The following is a 26,369-nucleotide window of genomic DNA, read 5'->3' on the forward strand; positions in this document are numbered from 1 at the left end:
TTAGATCATTACGACCGCCTCTACCTTAACTTTTGTCTTGCTCAACCTTGTAGCTCCAGCCATCATTCTGAAGGGCAATTCTGGTCATTGTACCTTTCAACAGGTTCAGATCATTCTTTACATCAAGTCCCCAATCTTAAGATTGATTTCATCGTTCTGAAGATCAAGTTCAAATCTCTGGCTCACAAGGCTGTTCACGACCTGTTGCCCTGCTTACTTCCTCAGTTTTCCTCTCCCCATCTGCTTGCTCTTGCTCTGCCTTCTGGTCATAGATTAATGCTTATCCTTTCCTCTGAGACCGCATTAGTGTCCTTTGGGCAGTGACACAGGTTGTTCTTTCTGCTTTGTTTGCAGGTCAGCTACATCCTTCTTTCCATAGCCTGTGGGATAACTACCTATCTTTCAGATTGCTTCCTCTGTGCTCACCACAGAGCCTGAAAAGTGAGGGTTTTACATTTGAAATTATTTTAAACCCATAAGAGTAATACCTTCTTAGGTACATCTCATAGACACAGCATATAGTTGCATTCTTTTTTAATCCATTCTGACAATTTTGCTTTGTAACTAGAGAATTTTGTTTGTTAATAGATAATATAAAATACAATCACTGATATTTGGGGTTTAAATCTGCCATCTTGCCTTGTGTTTTCTATTTGTTTTTACCTGTTCTATGTTTGTTTTTCTTTACTTTTCTCCCTTTGCTTTTTGATTGACAAAAAATTTCTCTCTTCCAGTTTAGATGACTTACTGTTTGTTCTTTTAAGGATTGGCCTTATAAGTTAAAACATACATATTTATTAAAGCCTACATTTAATAAATCTTCTAAGATAATAATAAAAGCATCTTCCTTTACTCACTCCTCACTTATCCATTATTTTTGCCCAGTATTTTAATTCCGTATGTATTTTAAGGCCCATGACACATTACAATTACTATTTTATGCAATCAATGCCCATTTACACTTTCTCCCATATTTACCACTGTCTTTGTTTTTCATTCCTTCTTGCATCTCAAATCTTCCATCTGGGATCATTTACATTTCTGCCCAAAGTATTTCCTTTAAAATTTCATTTACAGAATGTCTTCCAGTGATGAACTTCATTTTTACTTATCTGAAAATGTCTTTTATTTTCTCCCATTCCTTAAAGTTGTTTTGAGAATTCTAATTTAGCAGTTTTCCTTTTAGCACTTGAAGATATCATTATATTGTCTTCTAGCTTTTTATATTTTTGTCTGTCTAATTGCTGTTCCTTCTGAGATAATATTCCATCCTCACTTCCTCACCACCTGTCTTTTCATATTTTTCTTTATCGTTATTTCTTTTTATGTTTTGCAGTTTTATTATAATGCACCTATATGTACGAGGTGTGATCAAACAATATGGTGAATGTTTAAATTTAAAAAATGTATTACAGTAAAAGACACATTGCCATTAATCCTCTTCAGAATACTCCCCCTCGCATCAAACACACTTATCCCATTGTTCTTGGCACTTTCTGAAGCAGTTCTGGACGTCCTTTTTCATGACGTCCTTTTTAGTTGCACAGTCGTGGCTGCCTCGATGTCCTGAATCATTTTGACTTTCAGGAAGAGCCAGAAGTTACACAGATCTTATCCAGTGAATAAGGTGGATGAAGACACACTGTAATGTTTTTATTTGACAGAAATTGCCATATACCAGAAGCAATGTGTGGCACGGAACATTGTCACGCGATGAAAGAAGATCTATGGCACACTTTAAAACACACCTTCTCTCAGCCATAGCTCACACCTGATTGCACTGAATAGGATGAAACGTGTCACATACAGTTACTGAGGTTCGACACGCCATTTCCTGTATTGAAGATCCCTGCCTCTCTGTTGGATGGCACTCAGCAGCAACATTCGCCATATTTTGTGATCACAACGGAAAGGCTCTGTGTCGCTTCTGCTATGGCAATTTCTGTGAGAAACATTATAGTGTGTCCTCATCCACCTTATTCACTGGATCTAGTACTATGGAAATTCTGCCTCTTCCACAAACTCAAAAAGACCATGAAAGGTAAACGTTTTCAATCAATTCAGGACAGCGAGGCAGCCACAACAGCGCAACTAAAAACACTCACGGAAGAAGACTTCCAAAACTGCTCCAGAAAGTGGCAAGAATGATGAGATGAGTGTGTTTAATGCGAGAGGGAGTATTTTGAGGAGGATTAATGGCAATGTGTCTTTTACGTAATAATTTTATTTAAACATTCACCGTATTGTTTGATCACATCTCATAGATCGCTCTCTTCTGAATCTATTCTGCTTGGAATTGGTTGGGCATCTTTCAGTTTATGACTGGTGTCATGCATCAGTTCTGGAAAAAGTCTAAGCCATTACCTCTGGAATATTGCCTCTCCCGATTCCCTCTTTTGTCTCTTCTGGGATTCCAATCAAATAGATGTTTCTAGTGGTTTTCTCTTGAGGGCAGGGTCAATATATGTTTACCTGAAGATAACTCTGCAGTTGAGAAATGATGCAGGACCTTGACTATGGGCCTTCAGGAAGCATCTCTCACATAAATTTGAACACTGGGTAGAAGTTTAGCCCTCCCAATTGTAGTTAATCACAAGATGTGCCAAGTCTAAAATAAACTGACATCAGGAAGAAGGGCTTTACCAATTGCAACTGGAAACAGCAATAATTTTTTATATATGTATATAGATACTTTTTTAAATTAAATTTATAGGGGTGACAGTGGTTAGTAAAGATACATAGATTTCAGGTGTACAATGCTGTATTACATCATCTATCTATCACATGTGTGTTCACCACCCGGAGTCAGGTCTCCTTCCATCACCATGTATTTGACCCCCTCTTCTACTATCCTCTCCTCCCCCCTTATCTTCTGGTAACCACTAAACTATTGTCTGTGTCTATGAGTTGTTTTTCTTTATTCGTTTGTCTTGTTTCTTTGTTGCTTTCAGTTTCATATCCCACATATCAGTGAAGTCATATGGTTCCCAACTTTTTCTGTCTGACTTATTTCGCTGAGCATAAAAATCTCAAGATCTATCCATGTTGCTGCAAATGGCATTTTTTTCATCTTTTGTTATGGCAGAGTAGCATTCCATTGTGTATATATGCACATCTTCTTTACTCATTCATTTATCAAAGGACACTTTGGTTGTTTCCATGTCTTGGCCACGGTGAATAAAGCAGTAATGAACGTCAGAGCACATATATCTTTACAGATAAATGTTTTCAGGTTTTTTGGGTAGATACCCAGGAGAGGGATGAGCAATAATTTTCAACAAAATTAGTTAGCCTAATTTTATTGAAGCTTTGTGGTGCTGAGTAACAGCTGTCAGTGGTAAACACTGAAAATGTATATATATCACCATCGACTGCCTATTTTCCTTGATAAAAGTGGCCATCATTTTATGTATTTTATATCATTACCTAAGAAGGAAGTGTTTCCCAGAAAGTAAAATTCTCCTGAGTCATCCAGTGCTGTTCTGCAGCTTTATGATGGCTCTGGGCCATGATTACTTAGCAGATTCCCCGCCTTCTCTGAACTTTCTTCCTCTATTTAAGCAAGTCTTTCTGCTGTTTCCAGTGTCCTGCACTGCACCTTAAGAACTGTGGTAGGTTGGGGGATCAATTTGGGCTCCCAGGAACAGTTCTGAGAGTCACTTCTTGGGATTCAAGGAAATCCTAGGATATAAAGGGATAAAAGCCGTGACAACTGACAGATCTTTTGCTAATTATTTTTTCTTCTCATTTTGGAATAATTGCAGTTTACAAGATTGGAAATTTGGCACAGTAGTGAAGTCTTTCCTAGACTTCCTAACTCTTCTTTGAAAGTTTGAAAGAAAATATCTTTATAAATATCAGGGGTGTCAAAAACATGTATGGATTTTAAGAGATGTTATCTATGTATTATTTTTTGAAGTTGAATTGAATTACGGTAGGAATGTGTAGTATGACATTTGCTCAAAAGTTGGTGCTAATCAAATGAATGCTGGTGTCATTCATTGTGTTACAATTTTAATACAGTTTTTTCCTTTCTTAAAATGTGCATACATTTTTTTTTGGCACCCTCAGTTTTTTTTAGCACCTTCTGTATTTAGGAAACCAAGACTTTCATATTTTTAAAGCAAACATCCCCTCCGATCCAAACTTTCTAGTAGGTGTTAAGTGTTTCCTGCTTGATTTGCCTGCAGGGCTGTTTAGTTGCGAGGTTTAGAAAGGCTGCACCTTTTCTTCGTGCTGGAAGTTCAGTTAATGGAAGCCTTTACTAGTAATTGAGAATGAACTGAGGCAGGAGAACTCTAATGTTTGGTTTACATTGGTGACATTGCTTCTAACCCACTTCTTTTTTTAAAATAGGGTTGGAGCAGTAAATACAGTCAACAGATTTAGAAAGAAATCTGGTCACTCTTCTTTGTGTACAAGGCTGATTTGAAGTTTTGCTGGCAAAGACGTACTGGCCAATAGGTCGTTGAAACCAGCAATTTTGCACCATATTCTCACACCGTGGAGAGACAAAACCAAGCTGGGATGGCCAGGTACGTCATTCTGTGTGTAGCCTGGTTCTTCCCTCAGCCCGGATGTTCTGAAACTCTGCCTTTGGAAGGTCACCTTGTTAGATTGAAAGGGGCTTCTCATAGAAGCCTCACTTGGTGGCTATTGATCCTAGTGCAAGGTATTGTAAATGTCACTAACCACTCACTTTGTAAAATGGTATTGAATTGGCAGTGATTTTTAAGGTGAACTTGCAAATCCATGACTTGGGCTGAAGCACTCATGTGGATAAGGAGAGGTGAAGGCGAGATTCAATTTACACACCAAAGCAGAGAAAAGGTTCCTGTCCCAGACTCTAACCCAAGCTTCCCAGATATGTTCTCCACTTTCTGCCACCTAGTGGCCCACTGGTATATTGATGATGAGAATATGGGAAAAGGGGTAAGTAGGGAAGAAGCTTTTGGGATTAACAGGATTTGTGTTCTAATTCCTGATTTGTCACTGACTGGCTAGGTGACGTTGGGCAAATGACTAAATGTTTCTTGAGTCTCAGTTTCTTCAACTGTCAAATAAGTAATAATAGGTAACATTTCTTTTTGCTTAGTGTGTACCTAAAACATGCTCAGCATTTTTGACACATTTAATCCAAATGTAGGTAAGACACTATTATTATTCTCATTTTACAGATGAGGACATTGACAGTTTAAAGCACTAAAGTCATTTGCCTAACATCACATCGACAGGGGTGTGGTCAGGATTTGAACCCAGGTCTTTGTTTCCATAGTCTTCTTAACTAGGTAATAGTGGATTAAATGATTTCGTTGATCACTTTCAATTCTAAAATTTTAGAATGCTACCATTTAACTCAAAAATGAAGAGGAGAAAAAGAGAAGGCAAGTTTAGGTACAAGGCTTCTACCCAAGGATTGGCTGCCCTAGGCAGTGCAGGTTTTAATGCTCTGATTCTTTCTCTTGGTTAAGAGAAGAGATTGGATGGATGGGGAGAGAGGGAGCCGTTCTCCTAACTGTCCAGGCTCAGCAGCAATGGGCATTAACCTCCCAGGCTCTACTGTCCCATGAGGTCTTGGCCACGGCTTCGCTGTGCAGTGTAGGCGTCCCGTCAGTCTGGATTCTGAGGACCCACTGAGACTGACATCACGCTAAATAAGTGAACGGCAGCTCCTACCCCCGTCCCAACCCAAAGAAAGATGGTTTTACCTTGAAACTAAGGATCCAAGATTTTACACCTCATTTTGTATTCATAACTTTGTATTGTTTTTCTTAAAGAACTCCCCTCCTTCCTCAAATTACATCATGGGCTTCAGGTACTGCAACACCTGTCCCCACTCTTGTCCTAACACATTTTTGTTACTTACAATGCACATAATTTAAATAGATTGAAGTAGGGCTTCTTATTTAAAAAACATGAATTGTTTTAAAGAAATGTTGAGATCAAGTGATTATTCTAGACTCTTCAATAGCCAAAAAAAAAAAAAAAAAAGAAATGAGGGTCAGAAATATCATCCATTTGCTATGTAGTTTTTGTCAAACTGTGGTAGTCTCCACTGAAGGCTTTGTACTTCTCCTTTTTTTTAATTTTATTAGGGAATATTGGGGGACAGTGTGTTTCTCCAGGGCCCATCAGCTCCAAGTCATTGTCCTTCAATCTAATTGTGGAGGGTGCAGCTCCTCTCCAAGTCTAATTGCCATTCGACAACCCTGTTGCTGAGAGCCCACGCTCCAACCAACTGAGCCATCTGGCCGCCCAGGCTTTGTACTTCTTGAAAAATGACTCTAGAACTTTTCAAGAAAATGGTAGAACCTGTGGGATTCTCACTTAGGGCTGATCAAATGAATTTGTCAAAGATGGGGTTTATTAGTAGGAATATAGCTTCAAGTATGAATGTTCTTCAAAAGAAAAAACTAAAATTAGTCCTTTTTGTTTGTATTATAAAATCAGCAATTCTTAACTTATTTGCCCAAATATAAGGAGTTTTTCTTTGAAAATTGCCATTCCCCCTCAAAGAAGTTTAAATTTGTGCTTACGTTTGTGTAAAGTATCTCATATTATGTGCTCCCTCATAATTATTTTATTATGAAAAACCAAGTCTCCTTTAGAGAAAACATGTTACCTGAAAAGATCTCAGTCGGTGTAGGTTTTGAATGCTTATAGGGATCAACTCATAAAATTGGTACTTAAAAAAAAAAAAGAGGCAAAACAGATTCCATCATTATGGAATTGATGGCTTCACATTTGGAAAGATTCTATATCTTTGTAAACATTTTAATGATCAATTTGAAAACTTTATAGGAAGTGTTTAAATCATGGAGAGCATAAATATATACATATAGGATGAATTTTTAAAACAAATGATCCTACTACTAGGTGAATGGATGCTTGGATCTTGGGGTAATAGTTTCAGTGACAAAATTATATACAGATGCAAAAAGTTATATTATTCCAACACTCAGAAGGAAGTGAAAATTATGTGCTCTGGAGTACCTGAACACTTAAAAAGTGGCTCTCGTGATCATGAAGACACTGAGATCAAAGCTGCCTGTAACTGTTCAGATAAAACTATTCTCCAAATTGTATAAAAGGCAATTTCTAAATTGTTTTTATCATTTTAAAAGTGCATATGAAATGTACTTACTAAATGTTATACAAAGATACTGACTATTTCACCTACATTTCTAAAAGTTTATATATTCAAATTGTCAAAAAAAAACTAACACCATTACCCTCACCCTTTTCTTTTGGCTTTTCTTATTGGAAATATTGGCAATCACTTTGTAGTTGAACATACGAGGTGTGATAAAAAAATTACAGTGAATGTTTAAATTAAAAAAATATTAAAGTAAAAAACACAAGCCATTAATCCCCCTCAAAATACTCACCTTCTCTTTGAACTCACTGATCACATTGTTCTTGCCACTTTCTGAAACAGTTCTGGAAGTCCTCTTTCGTGAGTGTCTTTAGTTGTGCTGTTGTGGCTGCCTCGATGTCCAGAATTGATTCAAAATGTTTACCTTTCATGGTCATTTTGACTTTGGGGAAGAGCCAGAAGTTGCGTGGTGCCAGATTCAGTGAATAAGGTGGATGAGGACACACTGTAATGTTTTTATTTGACAAAAATTGCTGTATCAGAAGCGATGTATGACACAGAGCGTTATCATGATGAAGGGTGAGGTAAGGATACTCACGAAAGAAGACTTCAAGAACTGCTTCAGAAAGTGGCAAGAATGATGTGATAAGTGTGTTTGAAGCAAGGGGGAGCATTTTGAGGGAGACTAATGGCAATGTGTCTTTTACTGTAATACATTTTTTTATTTAAACATTCACCATATCTTTTGATCACACCTTGTATTCCCTTCATAATTAATACAGATTTCCATTAAAACACACCTAATTCAGTTTGAACAATTAATTGATACATGTAATGTTAAACATATTTGATTTTTTTCTCCTAGGAATGAAAATGTTGTGAACTGCTTATACCCAAAGCGTGATGCAATTTTTAAGCTGATTTGCTTTCCCTGGGCAGGAGGTAGCTCCAATTACTTTGCCAAATGGGGTCAAACTATTCATGATTCAGTGGAAGGTATGTTAATTTTCACTACCTTCTAAGCAATTTATAAGGTCAGATAATATGCATATATAGGAATCTGAAGCACAGTAAAGATTTACCGTATTGGTAGGTAATTAATAGTAATAGACATTCAAGATTGCTCTTCAATAAAGTGATTTTTGTATTTCTAAAGAAATTCTGTTATCTTCATTTTGTAATTATTAGAGCTAGAGGATATTTTGAGGAATGGCATTCTAACCCTGTACTTGTTTTAATGTAATTATTGATATAGTTGAATTGATTGACTCTACTATTTTCAATTGTTTTCAATTTGTCCCATCTGTAATTTGTTCTATTTTCTCTATTTTCTTTTGAATGAATGCATGTTTAAAAAAGTTTTCTATATACTTCCTCTGTTGCCTTATTAGCCACGCTTTTCTTTTATTGTTTTAGTGATTGCTCTAGACTTAACAATATACATCTTTAACTTATCACAGTCCATCTTCAAATAACATTAGTCTCAGTGAAACTTATTCCTAAGCATTTAATCCTTTTTGATGCTATTGTAAATGGAATAGTTTTCTTTCTTTTTTTGGAATAATTTTCTTAATTTCTTTTTTCAATGTATGTTGTCAGTGTACAGAAATACAACTGATTTTTGTATGTTGATTTTGTAACCTACAACTTTTCTGAATTCGTTTATTCTAATAGTTTCTTGGCAGAGTCTTTAGGGTTTTCTCCATTTAAAATCATGTCATCATCAGAGACAATTTTACTTCTTCCTTTCTGACTTCAATGCCTTTGTTTTGCCCCCTTGCCTAATTGCTCTGGTTAGGACGTCCAGTACTATGTTGAATAGAAGTGCCAAGAGTGGGCATCCTTCTCTTGTTCCTGATCTTAGAGGAAAAGTTTTCAGTTCTTCACCACTGAGTCTGATGTTAGATGTGGGCTTGTCATATATGACCTTTATTATGTTGAGGTACATTCCTTCCATGTACACCTATTTTTTGTTGAGAGTCTTTATCACGAAAGGATGTTACCTACTTTTTATGCATCTATTGAGATGATCACATGATTTTTGTCCTTCGTTCTGTTAATGTGGTGTATCCAATGGACGGATTTGCGTTGAACCATTATTGCATCTCCTCTTGGTCATGGTGTAGGATCCTTTTAACACACTGTTCTATTTCATCTAAAAGTTAAGAACATTACAACACGCTTCCATTTCCCCCTCCTGCCCTTTTGCTATCGTTGTCATACATTTTACTTGTAAATTTTTATTATTTTTACTTTGAATAGTTGTAGTTCAAAAATTTTAAATGAGAAAAATATATTTTTATATTTATCTACATTTCTATCATTTTTAACACTTTCTTCCTTGGTATGGCTTGCATTTCTATCTGGAATCATTTTTTTTTCAGCGTGAAGAAAACATTTTTATAAAACATGTCTGTTGGCAATAAACTCCAAAGACTGAAATTGGCTGTATTTTTCCTTCATTTTTGAAAGCTATATAATCTGGATATACAATGATAGGTTGACATTTTTTTCTTTCATCATTGTAAAGATGACATAACATTGTCCTCTGACCTGTGCTGTTTTCTATGAGAGACGGCAGCAATATTTATTAAGTACATACGCAATTGTCTTTTTTTCTCTAGCTGATTTTAAGACTGTCTGTTTATTACTCTTTTCTTGTCAATTATGATGTGCGTTGGTGTGGTTATCATACTTGGGATTCAGTGAGGTATTTTTGGATCTATGGGTTTACAATTGTTATTGATTTGGGAAAATTTCAGCCATTACATCTTCAAAGATGTCTCTTTTGCATCTCTCCTTCCTCCATTTCTTACATTCTAATTAAACAGGTTATCCCAGTTGATTTTGTCCAACAGTGCACTGGGACCCTGCTCAATATTTTAACACCCCTTCCCCTCTGTGCTTCAGTTTGAATCTATTACCCTTTCCTTCCTAGGATCTTGGTGGTGGGTTGTAGACTTACATTTTTTCTTGCAGCATTGTGAAACTCAATTAAATACCATTCTTCTTTTCAGTAATTTGCTGCTTATATTTTCCTAATCTCTTGATATGCCTAACTTAAGAAGAAACCAAATGCCTTGAGGGAGAAAGCACTGTACGTTTTGTCTCACTGAAATCACGGCCTCTTAATTTCTAGCTGCCTTTGCAGCACTATATTCCCATTTTTGTCTACCTCGCCGTGAGGGAATGCAGAAAACTCTGCGGGTTTCTTTGTCTTCGAAGTAGCCCTTAGCCTGGAGTCCAGACCGCGTCACCTCTGCCAAATGATTGACACATCTCCATTATGGGAAACAGGCTGAAAGCATCTCAGCCCACTTCTCTAGAATTCCCTTCTCTCCAGGCAAGTCCTAGTTGCCTCAGTGGCTCACTGAGGCTTTCAAACAGATTTTGTATGTGTGGGAGTGTGTGTGTGTGTGTGTGTGTGTCTTATTCAGTTTTTCTGTTGGTTTAATGAGAGTGTTGGTCTGTTGCAGGCTACTTTCGAATAAGCAGACGTGGAAAGTTGGTTATATAGCATAATATAACAAACCAACTACCGTGTTTCCCTGAGAAGAAGATCTAGCAGGACAATCAGCTCTAATGCGTCTTTTGGAGCAAAAATTAATATAAGACCCGGTATTATATTATATTATATTATATTATATTATATTATATTATATTATATTAATATATTATATTATATTATAATATCTTATATTAATATAATATATTATATTATAGTAAAATAAGACCAGGTCATATATTAAGATGCATTAGAGCTGATTATCCTCTAGGTCTTAATTTCAGGGAAACATGGTACCTGCCTTTCAATATTACCATTTTAATGTATTTGTTTCCTGTTTTTTTTTCTCTTGATTAAATAAGGTCTCTAATTTTTTAAGCACAATTAGAAAACCTGTTTTAGATTTACAGAAAAGTTGCAAAGATAATACAGAGAGTTCTCACATACCCCTCACTCTGTTTCCCCTGCTGATGTCTTACATAACTATGGTACATTTGTCACAACTAAGGAACCAAAGTTGGGGCATTACTGTTAACTAAACGCCACAGTTGATTCAGATTTCATTAGTTTTCCCCTCATGTCCTTTTTCTGTCTCATTTGGGATAGAACATTACTTGGTTGTCCCATCTCCTTCACCGGCCTGGGACAGTTTCTCACACTTTCCTTGTTTTTGATGACCATGATCGTTTTGAGTACAGTTCCGATATTGTGCAGACTGTCTCTTCATTTGGATTTTCCTGGTCTTTTTCTCACAGTTAGACTGAGATGGGTTTTCAGGGGAAAGACCACAGAGGTGACGTTATGTCAGGGCTATGTGCTGTCATCTGGCTGACGTGGTGTTTGCCAGGTTTTTCCCCTGGAAGGTTACTTTTTCCCTCCTTTCCATCCTCTACTTTCTGGAAGCAACTCACTCAAGGGATAAGGAGTTAAGCTCCCTCATCCTGAGGAGAGAGTATCCACATAAATTATTTGGAGTTGTTTCAGATATTTAAAAAAAAAAAAAAATCATTTGAATTTCTTACGTATTTTTTCTAATCCCATTTCTTTCTTTCCAGTTAGAAAACCTGTCTTTCTTTGCTTTGCAGGTTAACTAAGATAATAAAACAAATGGGAGCTGGATTCTTTGCCATTATAACACTGTGACTTGTCCAGAGTCACACTGACTAGCTCTGGCAAGCTAGGAAGTTTTGTAAAATTACGTATGGATTTTTCAGTCCTAGTAATTAGTTTTCTCAATTGGGAAGTGAGATGTTTGGCCGAGCTCATTTCCTAAGTTCCCTACAGCTCTAATATTCTCCATTTTCAGGAGCCAAGAGCCTTCCTGTTTGGTTTATTTGAGAGTCAGTTCTAGGCATTTCATCTACAGCAATGTTCCCTAAAGTGTGTGACCTCGGATGACCAGGGCTCTTCACGATAGCATTGTTTTTAGTGACAAAACAAAGAAACAATAACCGACCCCCACCCCTTAAAGCCCTGGAAAAACATCAACATCCATTAATAGAAAATTCGTTAAATTAGGGAACATAGCTACTATTGCATATGATGCCACTGTGAAAAAGAATGAGTAAAGTCTATGTGTATAGATATGGAAAACAGTTTATGTCATATAATAATGTGAGGGAAAATGCGAGTTGTAGAACACTGTTATAGTACGCCCCCGTTTGTGTAAAACCTTAAAAAGATATATATACATCTGTTTTTGTGTCTATATATATACACAGATAAACTATAGAAGAATATACACAGATAAAGATACGGAAGGCACACAAAAACGTGGCAGAATACACAAAACAATGGTTTCCTTTGAGGTGATGGAATACGATTGAGGAAATAGGGACATTTTGCCTTGTATTTAATGCATTTTTATATTTGTGGGATTTTTTTTTTCTGGTCACTTGCTTGCTTTACTTGGAAATGGAAACATTATTTTCTATACTTCCACTCTACAGACATAAGGAAAGAAGGATTTTCTCCAGGTCCCAGCACTAAGCAGATCTGCTTGAAAGTATTTTGGAAAATGTAACCCACTTTGTAAATGGGAACCATTATTGTTCTTTGCAGAGCAAAGATTGGCCTTAGTTAGAACTTATCCACGAGTGTGCACAGTTATATATAAGCATTTTCTGGGGTTTCCTTTTCTTGGCATTATTTTTTATGCCAGCCCCTACATCCATCTTCATTCACAACAAAGGTCGGGCTGTAATTCCTTGGGGTTTTTTTCTTTCAATATTTTATATTTAGGTATGATTGTTATAGCTATTTCAAAAAAGAATTTGAATGCTTTCCTTCTTTTTCTATGTTCTGGAGAGTTTAGGTGGCATTTGATATTACGTCCTATGAAAGTTTAGAAGAATTTTCTTAGAAAACCATCTAGGCCTAGTGCTTTTTTTTGCATGGGATCCTTCAGTAACTCTCTCTATTTCTTCTATGAAAACAATCTGTTTAAATTTTCTATTTTCATGGGGATCAATTTTGGTAAGTTGTATTTTTAAAAGAGACACAAATTTCATGTAAATTTCCAAATGTACTGCATAGAGTATTGCCAAATAGTGTCCTTTGATATTCAAAAATTTTCTCAAGTTTCAGTTATTTCCTCTTATTTATGTATTTGTACTTTCTCCTTTTTCTCTTAAAGTTTTATAGTGGTTTGCTTATTGTATTGATTTTTGTTTTAAAGACCTGTGATTTTTATTTATTAGTTCTACTATTTTCCTGCTTTCTAACAAATTAATTTACTTTTTATATTTATTATTTCCTCCATTCTACGTTTTCCATTTAATTTGTTCTTTTGCTACATTTGTGAATTGAGATATTGAATCCGTTTATTTTCTTTTTTTCATTTTTGGCATAACTATGTAAGGCTATGAATTTTCTTTTGATCACTGTTTTAATTGTATCTCATGGATTCTGACTTAGAGTAAATGTTTAAAATCATTTTTAAAATTTCAATAATTTCATTTTCTATTTTTCTTTTGACCCAAGAATTAGATAACTAAAAAAATAGCTATAGGGGCTTTAAAAAATGTATTGCTTATATTTATAATTTTTAGTTGTATTGCTTTGTTTTCAGAGATTGGTGTTTGTTTTATTTTTACTCTGTAAAACTCTAGTGCTTTTCTTTGTGCTCGTAAGATATTATCAATTTTCATGAATGTTTCATGAGTGCAAAAAAGAAAAGTGCATTCCCCATTTCAGAGGGCAAATTTCAATATATACCGTGTTTCCCCGAAAATAAGACCTAGCTTAAGACCTAGCCACACAATCAGCTCTAATGAGTCTTTTGGAGCAAAAATTAATATAAAACGCGGTCTTATTTTACTATAGACCAGGTCTCATATATAATATAATATAATATAACATAACATAACATAACATAACATAACATAACATAACATAACATAATATAAAATAAAACACTGGGTCTAATATAATATAACACCTGGTCTTATATTAATTTTTGCTCCAAAAGACGCATTAGAGCTGATTGTCCAGCTAGGTCTTGTTTTCGGGGAAACAGTACCCATAACACCTACCTTATTCATTATGTTTACTTTTCCTGTCCACTTGACTGCATTTGAACTGATAGTGGTGTATGAATTTTCCTCTTAAGAGTTAATATCTTAACTTGACTATTATGGGTCAATTTTCCCAACTATATAATAGGTTCTTTCAATACATAGTTTCATATTTTATTCCAGGCAAATTTGCATGGATTATAATTTCAAATAGTTCTTTTAGAGTGTTTCATTTTGGTTAGCTTTCTTGAGAGTCTCCATTTATTCCTTTGTTGAAACCTTTTCTGCCTTTATGATTATCACTTTCTTTTGGGATCTTTTCCCTCTTTCTTTGTTTTTCTTTTCATGGCTGTTTTATTCCTGTTCTCTGTATCCATTGTAATACTTTGCATCTATTGTCTCACAGACAACTTTGTTACAGTCATTTTTGAAATAATTGTCTTTTCATTCAATTTCTTTCCAGTATTCTATCAGCTCTTTTTGCAATTTTTTTGTCTATTTCTATTCAGAATTTTAAATTTGTGAGTTACAGTGTTCTTTTATTGCTCTAATTTCTTGTTTGATTAAATTTAATTCCTGTTGGAGTGTTGTATTGAGTTTTCTTCTGCTGTGTGAATTTTTAAAAAATATTTTCATTACCTGAAAAGATTTGATTTATCACTTCATCTATTCTGAATGTTATGTTTGTTTCTGTCTATGAAGTGTGTTGGATTTTCCTGACCAGCAACAATAGGTGAGACCAAGGTATTTCATTGCTTATTCTATTCCTTAGCTCAGATGTGTCTTCTTCCACTGCTATGGTGAAGTGCAGTTTTAAAAAAATAAATGTCACCTTATTTCTAAGGCTGGGGATTCTGTGTATTCTTCTGACTCTTTGATATTACCATGTCTCTTATCTTCAGCCTCTCCTATGTTTTGCCATCAGACCTCCAAGAAACATTTCCCCTTTCCACGGTGCCACTCTCTCTCCTCCAAGTGCTGTCTTTCCAACACTACACCTCTATGTTCAATCATACTTTCCAAGCCCCTTTCTTTCTACTCACATACCAGGTCTCAAACAAAAAAAAAAAAAAAAGAAAAACAATCCATTCATGGGAAGAAGAGAGCCTGTTATTAATGCAGAGATAAATCTTTAGAAATTGTTGGAAGTACTTTCAGACAAAGTTTTCATCAACAGCTGGTGATTCAATATAGACAATTAAAGGCTGCTCCTTTAAACTCGTTTTTAAGTAGTTCATATGAAAAAATGTATAAAGAATAATACCTCATACCTAACCATTCCCACTGCTCCACTTAAAGAATAAAACATTACAACTAAATAATTAATTTTCCATGTACTCCCTTTCCAATTGTATGCACACTCCCATTTTGGCCTCCGCAAATACTGATCCAAATTAGATATAGCATTATTTCATATATTTCTAACTTTATATATAAACATATCATATTGTAAACATTCCTTTAAAACTTGCTGTTTTCTCCTAAATTTATTTTTTTGCGATTCATCACATGGATATGTGTATCTCTACTTCATTGATTTTTCACTATTGTGTAGTATCCATTGTGTGACTATAACACAATTTATGCATGTACCCTTATCTTTATAGTCATTAAGGTCATTTTCATTGGTTTGCTCTTATTAGTAATGCTTCTAAGAGCAGTCTTATATATGTCTTCTTGCATACATGTGTAAGAAAGTCTACATCTAGAAGTGGAATTTCTGGGTGGTAGGGTATAAATGTCTTCAACTATATGAAATATTACCATTTTGTTCTCCAAAGAAATAGCAATGATTTATACTGCCAAAGCAGTATATGAGAATTCTTATTACTCTATATCCTTGAGAACACTGTTATTGTCAAAGTTTTTGATTTTTTGCAAATATGTGCATGAAATTATTCTGATTTATTTTTTCCCAGTTTTATTGAGATATAATTGACATTAAACACTGTATAAGTTTAGGGTGAATAACATAATGATTTTATATAAATATTTCAAAGTGATTATCTCAAAAAGGTAACATCCATCACCTCACACTCACACAGCTACAATTTTTTTCCTGTGATAACTTTTAAGGTCTACTCTCTTAGCAACTTTCAAATAGTCACCATGCTGTACATTACATCCCTGGGACTTATTTATAATAATAAAAATAGTGTGATACAGGCATAAAAACAGACACATAAGCCAATGGAATAGAATCGAGAGCCCAGAAATAAACCCACGTATATCTAGTCAACTAATATCTGACAAGGGAGACAAGAGTATTCAATGAAGAAAAGATAGTCTCTTTAATAGATGGTGCTGGGAAAATTGAATGTTCATATGTAAAAATGAAACCGGACACCTACCTAACCCACTCATAAAAATTAACTCAAAATGGATTAAAAACTTAAATGTAAGAACTGAAATCATCAAATTCCTAGAAGGAAACATAGAGAAAAAGCTCTTTGACATTGGTATTAATGATTTCTTTTTTTAATACGACACCTAAAAAGCATAAACAACAAAAGCAAAATAAACAAGTAGGACTATATCAAACAAAAAAAGCTTCTGCACATCAAATGAAACAATCAACAAAATGAAAAGGCAACCTATTGAATGGAGAAAATATTTGCAAACTGCATATCTAATAAGGGGTTAATATCCATAATATATAAGGAAGTTATATAACTAAATAGAAAAAAAATCCAATTAAAAAATAGACAAAGGATCTGAACAGACATTTTCCAAAGAAGACATAAAGATGGCCAACAGGAATATGAAAAGATGGTCAACATCCCTAAACATCAGAGAAATGCAAATCAAACCACAATGAGATATCACCTCACACCAGTTAGAATGGCTACTATCAAAAAACTAAGAGATAAAAAGTATCGGCAAAGATGTGAAAAAAAAGAACATTTGTGCACTGTTGGTGGGAATGTAAATTGGTACAGCAACTATGGAAAACAGTATGGAGGTTCCTCCAAAAATTAAAAATAGAACTACCATACATGATCCAGCAAAGCCTACTTCTGTGTGTACATGTACAGCCAAAGGAAATGAAATCGCTATCTTGAAGAGATAGTTGCACCCCCATATCCATTACAGCATTACTTACAAATAGCAAAGGTATGGAAACAACCTAAGTGTCCATCAACAGATAAATGAATTAAGAAAATGTGATATATATAATGGAATGTTATTCAGCCATAAAAAAGAATGAAATCCTGTCATTTGAGACAACATGGATGCACCATGAGGGCATTTTGCAAAGTGAAATAAGTCAGACAGAGAAAGACAAATACTGTATGATCTCACTTATATGCGGAATGCAAAAAACAAACTCCGTACCACTGTTATTTTTTTCAGCTTCATTTTCCCCAGATTACCAAGATGATATAAATTTTAACTTTAAAATTACATAAATGCAAGGTTTTGGTTAAAATATATGTTACACACACACACACACACTCACAGACTTTACCCCCATTCAGAGACAAGGTAAACACAGACAATTATTATCTCCTTTTGCTGTTAGGAAGATTGTTTTTTTCCCTAGTCTACTTTTCACTGCGAGTTTCGAGCTGAGAGGTTCCTGGTTTTCTGTAGAGGACTCCGTTGGAACGCTCCACCTTAAGGCATTGCAATGCCTTGTCTCCTGGCCCTCTAGGTAACCCTTAAAACCTGATGCTTTATTTTCCTGCTAGATGAGGCAATGGGCGTCAGCGTAGCCACTCCATTAGCACCAGCTCAGCACTTGAATTTTCAGTTTCGTCTTTTTTATTCTAGGTATTCCCTTTTATTGTGAGCTAAGCCATGCACCTAATGACATGTGCTCCATCTAGTATGTCTAGGTATTTTGCATTTGGAGAGTATTTTTCAGATATTTAGTCTGCTGTATTTTATGCTACTGCTTTTTTATCAGCAAATTCTAACTATTTTATATCCCTGGAGTTGACCATAATTATTCATTTCTTTGAAATGCTTCACGTCATGTTAACATAAACTCCTTTATAACATCCACGTGGCTCCCTCAGTCTGCACCTATTAACGCGTGTCTCTCAATCTCTAGTGCACTCCATAAGGCTCGCTGGAAGGGAAAGTCGCTGGAATGAACCTTTCGCAAGTGACCCGGACCAGCTAATTGAGGAAATTGTTTGTGCTCTGCTGCCAGTCCTCCAGGATAAACCATTCGCATTTTTTGGCCACAGGTATTTAAAGTCTGTTTTGAAAAACATTTGGGGGAGTTTTTTCCATCACAAGTCCATGATAAATATTGTTCTTCGCGTCGTGTGAGATCCATGCTTTTTGCATGGGGTACACTCATCACTGCTTGAAGGAGTGATGAATTAAATACAGTTATAGCTGTTCTTGAACAAGAAAAAGAGACTGAAAGACACTGCTCAACAGGGACCATAAAGACGTAAATGCCAGGTGGTATGATGGATTGAAATCTTTCTTTAAGGAGTATGCAAATCCTGGGCTCCTTTTGGCATCTTCTCTTTGGAACATAGAGCATTAGATGTTGAGAAATTATGACCAGTCACAACTCTTAACATTGGCTGCTTTGTGTAGTAATTATACCTTTTTTCCTTTTAGGCAAAAGAAAACAAATCAAGATTTGTAAAATCAAGACTCTAGCACTTGATTTATATTCCGCTTATTTTTAAAATTAAAAAAAATATATATAAATAGTATATGTTCCTTAAGCTAGGTTGTATAATTTTAAGGTTAGATTGTGAACCCTGGAGTTTTGACTGCCTCTTACTCAGCTCGACCTTGGGCAAAATTCCTTAGGTGTTCTGAATTAGTTTTCTCCTCTGTAAAGCTGGAATACGAATAGTTCCTTCTTGTGAGAATTAAATGAATAATGATAATAAATTACTTAGTATATGGTAAGGACTCACTAAATTTTGGCTACTACATTATATAATAGTTACAGATATGGTCAGGCAAAAAATAAAAAGTATCCATCATCCTAGATAATACTGTAGTTCCATAGTATTTTTACTTGGTGAGGTCCTGTTTCATATCTTTTCCTGACCTTTCTTCACTTGCTATTGCTGTGGAGGCCTTTTACTGCTCTAAGAATACATCGCTTCATGGCTTGTTTTATCAATCTCCTTCTGTGGACATACGAATATGAGTTACTTCTATCTTTTTCTGTTATAAAACCACTTCCAAAACCAAAGTAAACATTTTTGTAGAAAGTTTAGTGTACATCTCATAAGTTTCTTAGGATGAATTTCTAGAATTTAGGTTAAATGATATGCACGTTGTTACAGCTCTTGATATATATTTCCAAATTGCCTGTAAATTACACCCCATCAGCAATGAACATGGGGCTGAGATCCTCTTTTGTCCCCTAAGATAGTTACAAAGAAATCTCTAGCAGAATTGTCTACAAAGTATGTCTATTTAATGTCTACAGCAGTTCACAAACTTTTTGGTCCCAGCACTACGTTAATACTTTTAAAAACCATTGAGGACCTTGAAGAGCTTTTGTTTATGTGTTATATGTCACCATTTACCCTATTAGAAATTAAAACTAAGAAATTCTAAAGCTATTTAACTTATCTTAACATTAACCAACCCATTAAATGTCGATATAAATAATATATATTTATGTAAAAGATTATATTTCTCCTCCCCCACGCCCCCCAAAAAGTAGTGAGAAGAGTGGCATTGTTTTATACTTTTGCAAATCTGTTTAATGTCTGGCTTCCTAGAAGACAACTAGATTTTCATTTCTACTTCTGCGCTTAAACTATTGCAATATCTCATGTCATGTAGCCACTGGAAAACTCAGCTGTGCACCCATGAGAGGATGAGAGTAAAAAAGGCAAGTAATATTGTAGGATTATCGGGAAAATAGCTTTAACCTCAGAGCCCGCCTGAAAAGTTCTGAGGAATTTCTGGGAGAATCCAGACTATGCCTGTTTTGAGGACTGCTGATATACACTATAAGACATAGTGATTATATATCTGAAAGGAAAAAAAGAAATTTAAATGGATTTCAAGACATTGTGGAGACAAGTACTAAATCTTGGACTGAATTATCTAGGATGTCTTAAAACACTTTTTATCCTGATAGAAAAGGGTACCTTTTATTGATACACTTATCATTCAACTACCTTATGCTTTTCTTTGCCGATTTCATGACTGTTGCAGTGTTTATGATGCTTGTTTGTTCTGACTTGACTTCTAATGGATTATCATGAGTTTGTTGAACAGTTATTATATTTTTCTTTCCCCAATTTAGTATGGGATCCTATACTGCTTTGCTGACTGCACTACAACTAAAAAACAAACATAAGCTAGAACCCATCCATTTATTTCTGTCAAGTGCCGTCATTCCTCGTGTAAGTAATTTCATTTTCCTTAGGGTGGATAGTAGAGAGAAGGGACATGGGGATGGAGGGAATGATGACAGCTATTTTCCTGTCTGGTGAATTTTGGTCCAGACTGGGGAAGATGGCAGGGCTACTATTGGCTAATGAAAAGACCCTCAAATCTCTTTCAATATCATCACCCCCCCTTTTCTCTGAAATGCACTTTAACTGTTCCTGGTCAGTGCCTGCCATATCCCCGGCATGTCCTAGCAAATGCATATAGTTCTTACTGTTTTCTTTTGTATCTTTTGTTTCTTCTTCTCCCCCTTCTCTCCCTCCCTCTCTTTAACCCCCTCTTCCTCTTTCTTCTTCTTTTTTTCTCCTAGTAGCTAATATTGACCCTAGTGCTTCTTCATTCTGGGTCAGCTGGCAACTTAATCAACTTTCAGCCAAGTAACCTGACCAGAGCCAGGAAAGAATTCTTGAAATCTCCACAGGGGACAATGACGTCAATGTTTCGGAAACCCCCTTGCTTTAAAGTCAGTGTTCCTGTTGCGCATGCGCCTTCCCTTTGTTCTCGGTCCCCCTTCCGCAGGAAGGCCCTGATTGCCATTTGGGTGGCATTATGACACTGGGGTTACTAGTGTTGAGGAACTTCCTTCTCCCTGCTTTTAAAAAGGAATAGCTCTCCCCTGAAAAGTGTACATAAAGAAGTCCTCTTCTGAACCTTGCTGTCATGACTTTTCCCTTAGATAGGGAGTTGATGAACAAGTAGGTTATATGAAATGTCAGACTTTGTTGTCAATGTTTCAAGGAAAAGAACTCTCAAGTTATCAAATTAGAACACATGGCAGAAGAACAAACCAAGTCTTTCCTTGTGACTTTCGGAGGCACTCCCAAGGATTTAATTGACAAGGAATTTATACAACAAGTTTCTCCCAAATTAAAAGCAGATGGACACATTTTTCAAAAGTACAAGTAAGTAACTGAGATAAGTGATTTTTTTAAAGAAATAATTATCTATAGAAAAATGTAGATTGGCAGTTTTCTGAGGCTGCTTATACAAGAAGACAACATTCTAAGAGTTTGATTTCATTTCCTTGGGGGACACCTGTGATATTTTTCCTGGCTTAGAATAGAAACTGGGCACAGAAATTGTGTCAATAATTTCTGACATGCCTTTCTCCTAATTGGCCTAGGCTTTGTCTCCTGCGTGTGCATTCCTTGGGCCTATGTTTCCTTCATTTCCTCCACAAAGTCTAGAATGGGGCGTAGGCCCACCCCCGGAAGTGCTTGTGACTAGAAGTTTACACAAACAGCTACAAAAAGTGGAGCCAACCTGAAGCACCTTGAGAACAGAGGCAACCCCTCCCTTCACTGCCCAACCTGTCATTAAGTCCACCCACCGCCTTCTGGATGCCCCGTGTCTAGTCACCTCTTGCCACGTCTGTCCCAACCACCTTCACCCAAGTGTGCTTCTCCCAGGGGTGAGCTGTCCGCGTTGCTGGCTTAGCACAGAGTCAGAATTAAAGAAACACCCGTCTGACATACCACCCCCCAGAGGAAAGGTAATCCACATCACTGTGGACATTCAATGACATTTGTATGCAAACGCTGGTTTTTAATAAGTAAGCCCTGCAATGTGGTGAAACATGCCACCTGTAGACTCCTCTAAGCAGGATCAAAACCTCTGCCCGCGGGCCGGCTCACAACCTGGGAGATTCAGAGCAAGTTTCCGTAACAGTTTGTGTCTCACCTGTCAGAGGAAGGGACCAGAGTAACTCCCTCTAGGCGTTGTGGTGAGTGCTAACTGTGGTCAGGCTGGCCACAGAACTAACCACAGCAATTTCTGAAAGCAAAACACAACAAAAAGTTCACTACCCAAAGGCTCTGTGGCTTCATTAACATTTGATAAGTGAAGCCCCACCCAGGGTGTCTATGTGGGCCACACGTTCAACACCGCCGGAGAAATTGAAATAGAGAAGTTCATTACTCACAGGTCCTGGCGGAGGTCCACAGCACGCCTGGGGGACCCAAGGAGGCCAAGGCAGGCTGAGGCAGAGGATGAAGGACCCAGAGCCACATCTGGGGGAGTGCTTCGGGGTTCCTGGCCTGAAACCCATTGGTCAATTCAAACCAAAAAACCCCAGGGTTCTGGTAGACTTCCCGGGGCTTTTATACAAGGGACACAGAAGGGGTGGGCTCTGGGAGGCAGGAAAGGGCTGTTGGGGGAGTCACATCTGCGACTTACCTTTACTTGTGACTCTGCGGCTGTTGATAAGACAGGCAGACACTCAAGGGAGGGCTCACGTCAGTTCAAGGACCCCATAGGGGTATCTTAGCTAAACTCTCAACAGCTCTCCGAAGACACCTCCCCAACACCACAGTACATGATAAATCACTCATGAGGATATTGCACCATCCAATGCGGAAACCCTTAACATTCTCACCCTCTCCCTGTGAATCGGATTACAGTAGTCACCCACAACGATTGGCTTCCTCTCTCCAAATTCCAAAAATTCTCCCCAAACCCTGCTCTCCAGACTCCTCTTTCCTGTTCACTCCTGCTACTTCCACGTTCTCAGTCTGTTCTGTCTTCTCATCTCTGTAGCTCAGCTGTTTCGAATGTAAATAAAAGCAGGCCTATAGAGCATCTCTCAGTCCTCTCCACTTCCAGGCTTGGGGTCTGGTGGCCAAAACGGAAATCTGTGACAGGTGGGAAAGCTTTGGCTGCTTCTTACTTACTCAAGCTGTCCTCATCTCCTGCCTGGGCTTCTCCGTTGCTCTCAGCTCTCTTTCTGGGACCCTGATGACACACACGTTAGGCTGTTTGCTTTTGTCCTGCAGCTTTTGGATGCCCTGTCTTTTTAAAACTCTTTTTTCCTTTGAGTTTCAGTTTGGATAATCCCTATTGGCCGTGTTCAGGTTCACTGATTCTTTCCTCAGTTATGTCCATTTCACTGATGATCCAGCCAAAGGAATTCCTCATCTGGGTTGCTGTTTATTCCTACAATTTCCCTTTGACTCTTTCTTATAGTTTTCACCTCCCTAATGAACGTCTCCATTTGTTCACACATGTTGTCCACCTTTTCCATGAAATCCTTGACATCTCAAACACAAGTTTTTAAAGTCCCTGTCTGATAGTTCAAGCATCTGGGTCTTAACTGAGTCTGACTCTCTTGGTTGCCTTGCCTCTTCACAATGGAGTCAGTTCTTGCTTTCTCGTGTGTCTGATATATATTTTTTTAATTGAAAGATGGATATCATGAAGTACATATTCTTTTACACCTCGATTTGAGCACCTCTCATCTTCTGGCAGGCCATCAATGGGGGGAGTTGAGTTGATCTAGACAGGAGATGAGCTGTGTTTGGGTTTTGTTGTTATCGTTAATTCATGGCAATGACAGCTTCCAAGTCCCCTGGTGTCACTGTGTGCTCCGCCTGGTAATTGGGCTGCTGGAGAATTGTCCTCAATGTTTCAGGCTTTCTGTGCCTCTGCCCACTGACAAACAGTGGTTGCTTGTTACCCGATGTGTGTTGTCAGCCTCTGGGGTAAGATGGGGAGTTCTTGGAATCCTAGACACTCTTGAACTTCCATCCTTAGGCAGGCCCTCTATGTCTGGGCCCTGTGGGTGGACTCTCTCAGCATGCCTGCTGCTTGTCCTTGTGTCTGTGGTTGGTTGGCCATGGGTGGCAGCTTCTGTCCCATCCCCCACCTCCATCCCCAGAAGTAGAAGTTTTGGTACAGATGTGGGACCACGACCGTTTTCCACTCTTTCCCCAAAGGTAGAGGGTTAATGCTTCCATTGCCTGCAGCCATGGATCTTTGCCTGTAGCGGGCTGATGCCCCTCCTTCAGCAGCTTGAGGCTTTGCTTCGTAGGAAAGAAGGGCCTGGGCAGGTGCCAGGGTTTAGCACCTATTGTCTGGCCTCAGCCAATTTCCTACGGCCCACTTGCCCCACCCAGGGGGCTTTCTGGCCTCCTGCCTTGTTCCCAGTCTTTCTCATGAACACCCTAATGGAGGCCCATGGAAAAAGGCCTATGAATCAGGGAGGACTGCATCTGAAAACTTCCCCACCCGTCACCTACCGCCCTTGGTCTCCAGCACTTTGTTTTAGCTGATTTCTTCTTCCTCGAATGTCCAGCAGACGCCCCATCCCTCCCGTGCTTTGCTCACATGAGCCAGTCTACACACCCCACCTCCTCGGAATTCGGTTTCCAGTTTACTTTTCAAACTCAGCTCTCTCATGAGTTCAAGAAAAGTTATGATCTTGTAGCTTGTCGGGCTTTTTCTCACCGTCAGGCTGGGAGGGCACCCCTAGTTTTCTGTATCCTGGGCAGGAGCAGAAATTCTTGCCTGGACTATTGCAAGAACTACTGAACTGGTCAGAGAGTCCTTGCACCCCTCCAGTCCCGTCCCCACATTATACCCGGAGGGAGAAAAGTTAGGTTTGGTCATGACACACTTGCCTTAACTCCTTTGGATGGCGTCCTGTCATTCTAAGGATGACCAAAATCCTTCATGAGACCTGGACCTGGCCCTTGCCCACCACTTCTACCTTAATTTGTCCCAATCCCTCCACCACTCTCTGAATGATTGCCACTGGTTTGTGCTCATGCGTGTCCCGCTTCCCCAGCTGCCTCCCTCCCCTTTGCCAAGCTTTGTCCTATTCATTTAGATCTCAGATCCAACTCCTTCTCTCCAGGGAGAACTCGCTTGATGCCACCCCCACCCGGAGCTGTCAGGTGTCTGCAGCTCACCCTGAACTCGGTAGCACTTACACATCTCTCGTCCTCTGATTCTTTCATTGATCCCTGTGTCCCCAGCCTGTGTCTACGCTGCAGGAGGAAAGGGAGCATGCTTATTTACCCACCGGGCCCTCGTGGCGAACACAGTTGCCAGCACCTAGCTCGATAATTGTTTATTGCTGTTGTGATTACATTAAGAATAGGTGGCCCTCCTTGCGTGAACCTGCTTTTGTTCTGTTCATGGCAACCCTCTGATGGACCATGGAGAGCTGGAAATAGAGAGGTGGACGTTAGAGGGGGAATGGCAGCTAAAGGGACGAGTTGTAACCAGCCTCTCCCTGAGATGCCCTGGGGACTCAGGTGCCATCCTGTGGCCATCTGTATTGTTCTAGAAGTCAAATGAGCTTAGAAAAATGGCCTGGACCACAGATGGGCTCTGACAGGCGGAAGTACCGCTGGTAAAAATGTTTGGATTGCTGGAAACAGCAAAAGAAAGAAGAGAGAACACATCACGTTTCACTCAGGTGACACTCTTAACAGAAGATCCTGGGATGTTGATTATGAAAAGTTACTAACTGGCTCTTTTCTGTTTACAGCTTTGATTCATTACCTTTCTTGCCCACTATATCTTGTGACTTATCATGCTTTTGGGGATCTGAAGACATTGTAAAGGATATGAAAGGTGAGATGATTTTCACAGTTCATTTCACAGGGTATTTTATTGAGATATTTGTTTGATGATTTTCAGCTAATATCAACTAGTGGTGACTGCAATGAGTAGAAAATTGGCCCACTTTTTATTTAATGCAAATAGAGAGATGTGGGTCATGTATAAAATGAGAGATGCAGGCTATACAGTATATTGCTGTATACTGATAGGTCTTAGAGAAATTAAAAATACAGGACTTATAGAACCCAAGACCTTGGAAGTAACTCTATCACTGGTGTCAGATCTTGGAAAGGTAATACTGGAAGTAAATCTTTTGTTGTTTTTGGTATCATTTGTGACTAAATCTAATTTTGTTTATTTTTAGGATGGAAAGAGATAACCAGTGGAAATTTGCATGCTCATGTTCTTCCAGGAGACCACTTTTATTTCATGGAAACTTCCAACGAAAACTTCATCAAGGACTATATAACCAAGTGTCTGGAACTATCGATGCTTGTCAGTGTTTAGATATTTTTCC

General features: G+C 37.8%; 1 protein-coding gene across 1 annotated transcript; it reads left to right on the forward strand.

The window, feature by feature from the left end:
• Window positions 1–4,473: 4,473 nt before the first annotated feature.
• OLAH (oleoyl-ACP hydrolase) lies at window positions 4,474–26,359 on the forward strand. Its single transcript, XM_033100519.1, has 7 exons — window positions 4,474–4,535; window positions 7,962–8,092; window positions 18,174–18,312; window positions 20,364–20,463; window positions 21,248–21,411; window positions 25,779–25,864; window positions 26,217–26,359. The coding sequence occupies exons 1-7, from the start codon at window positions 4,528–4,530 to the stop codon at window positions 26,357–26,359; spliced, it is 771 nt and encodes a 256-aa protein (XP_032956410.1). The 5' UTR covers window positions 4,474–4,527.
• The last annotated feature ends 10 nt before the right edge of the window (window positions 26,360–26,369 follow it).

Source organism: Rhinolophus ferrumequinum (assembly GCF_004115265.2).
Source record: "Rhinolophus ferrumequinum isolate MPI-CBG mRhiFer1 chromosome 5 unlocalized genomic scaffold, mRhiFer1_v1.p scaffold_110_arrow_ctg1, whole genome shotgun sequence".
Taxonomy (NCBI): Eukaryota; Metazoa; Chordata; class Mammalia; order Chiroptera; family Rhinolophidae; genus Rhinolophus; species Rhinolophus ferrumequinum.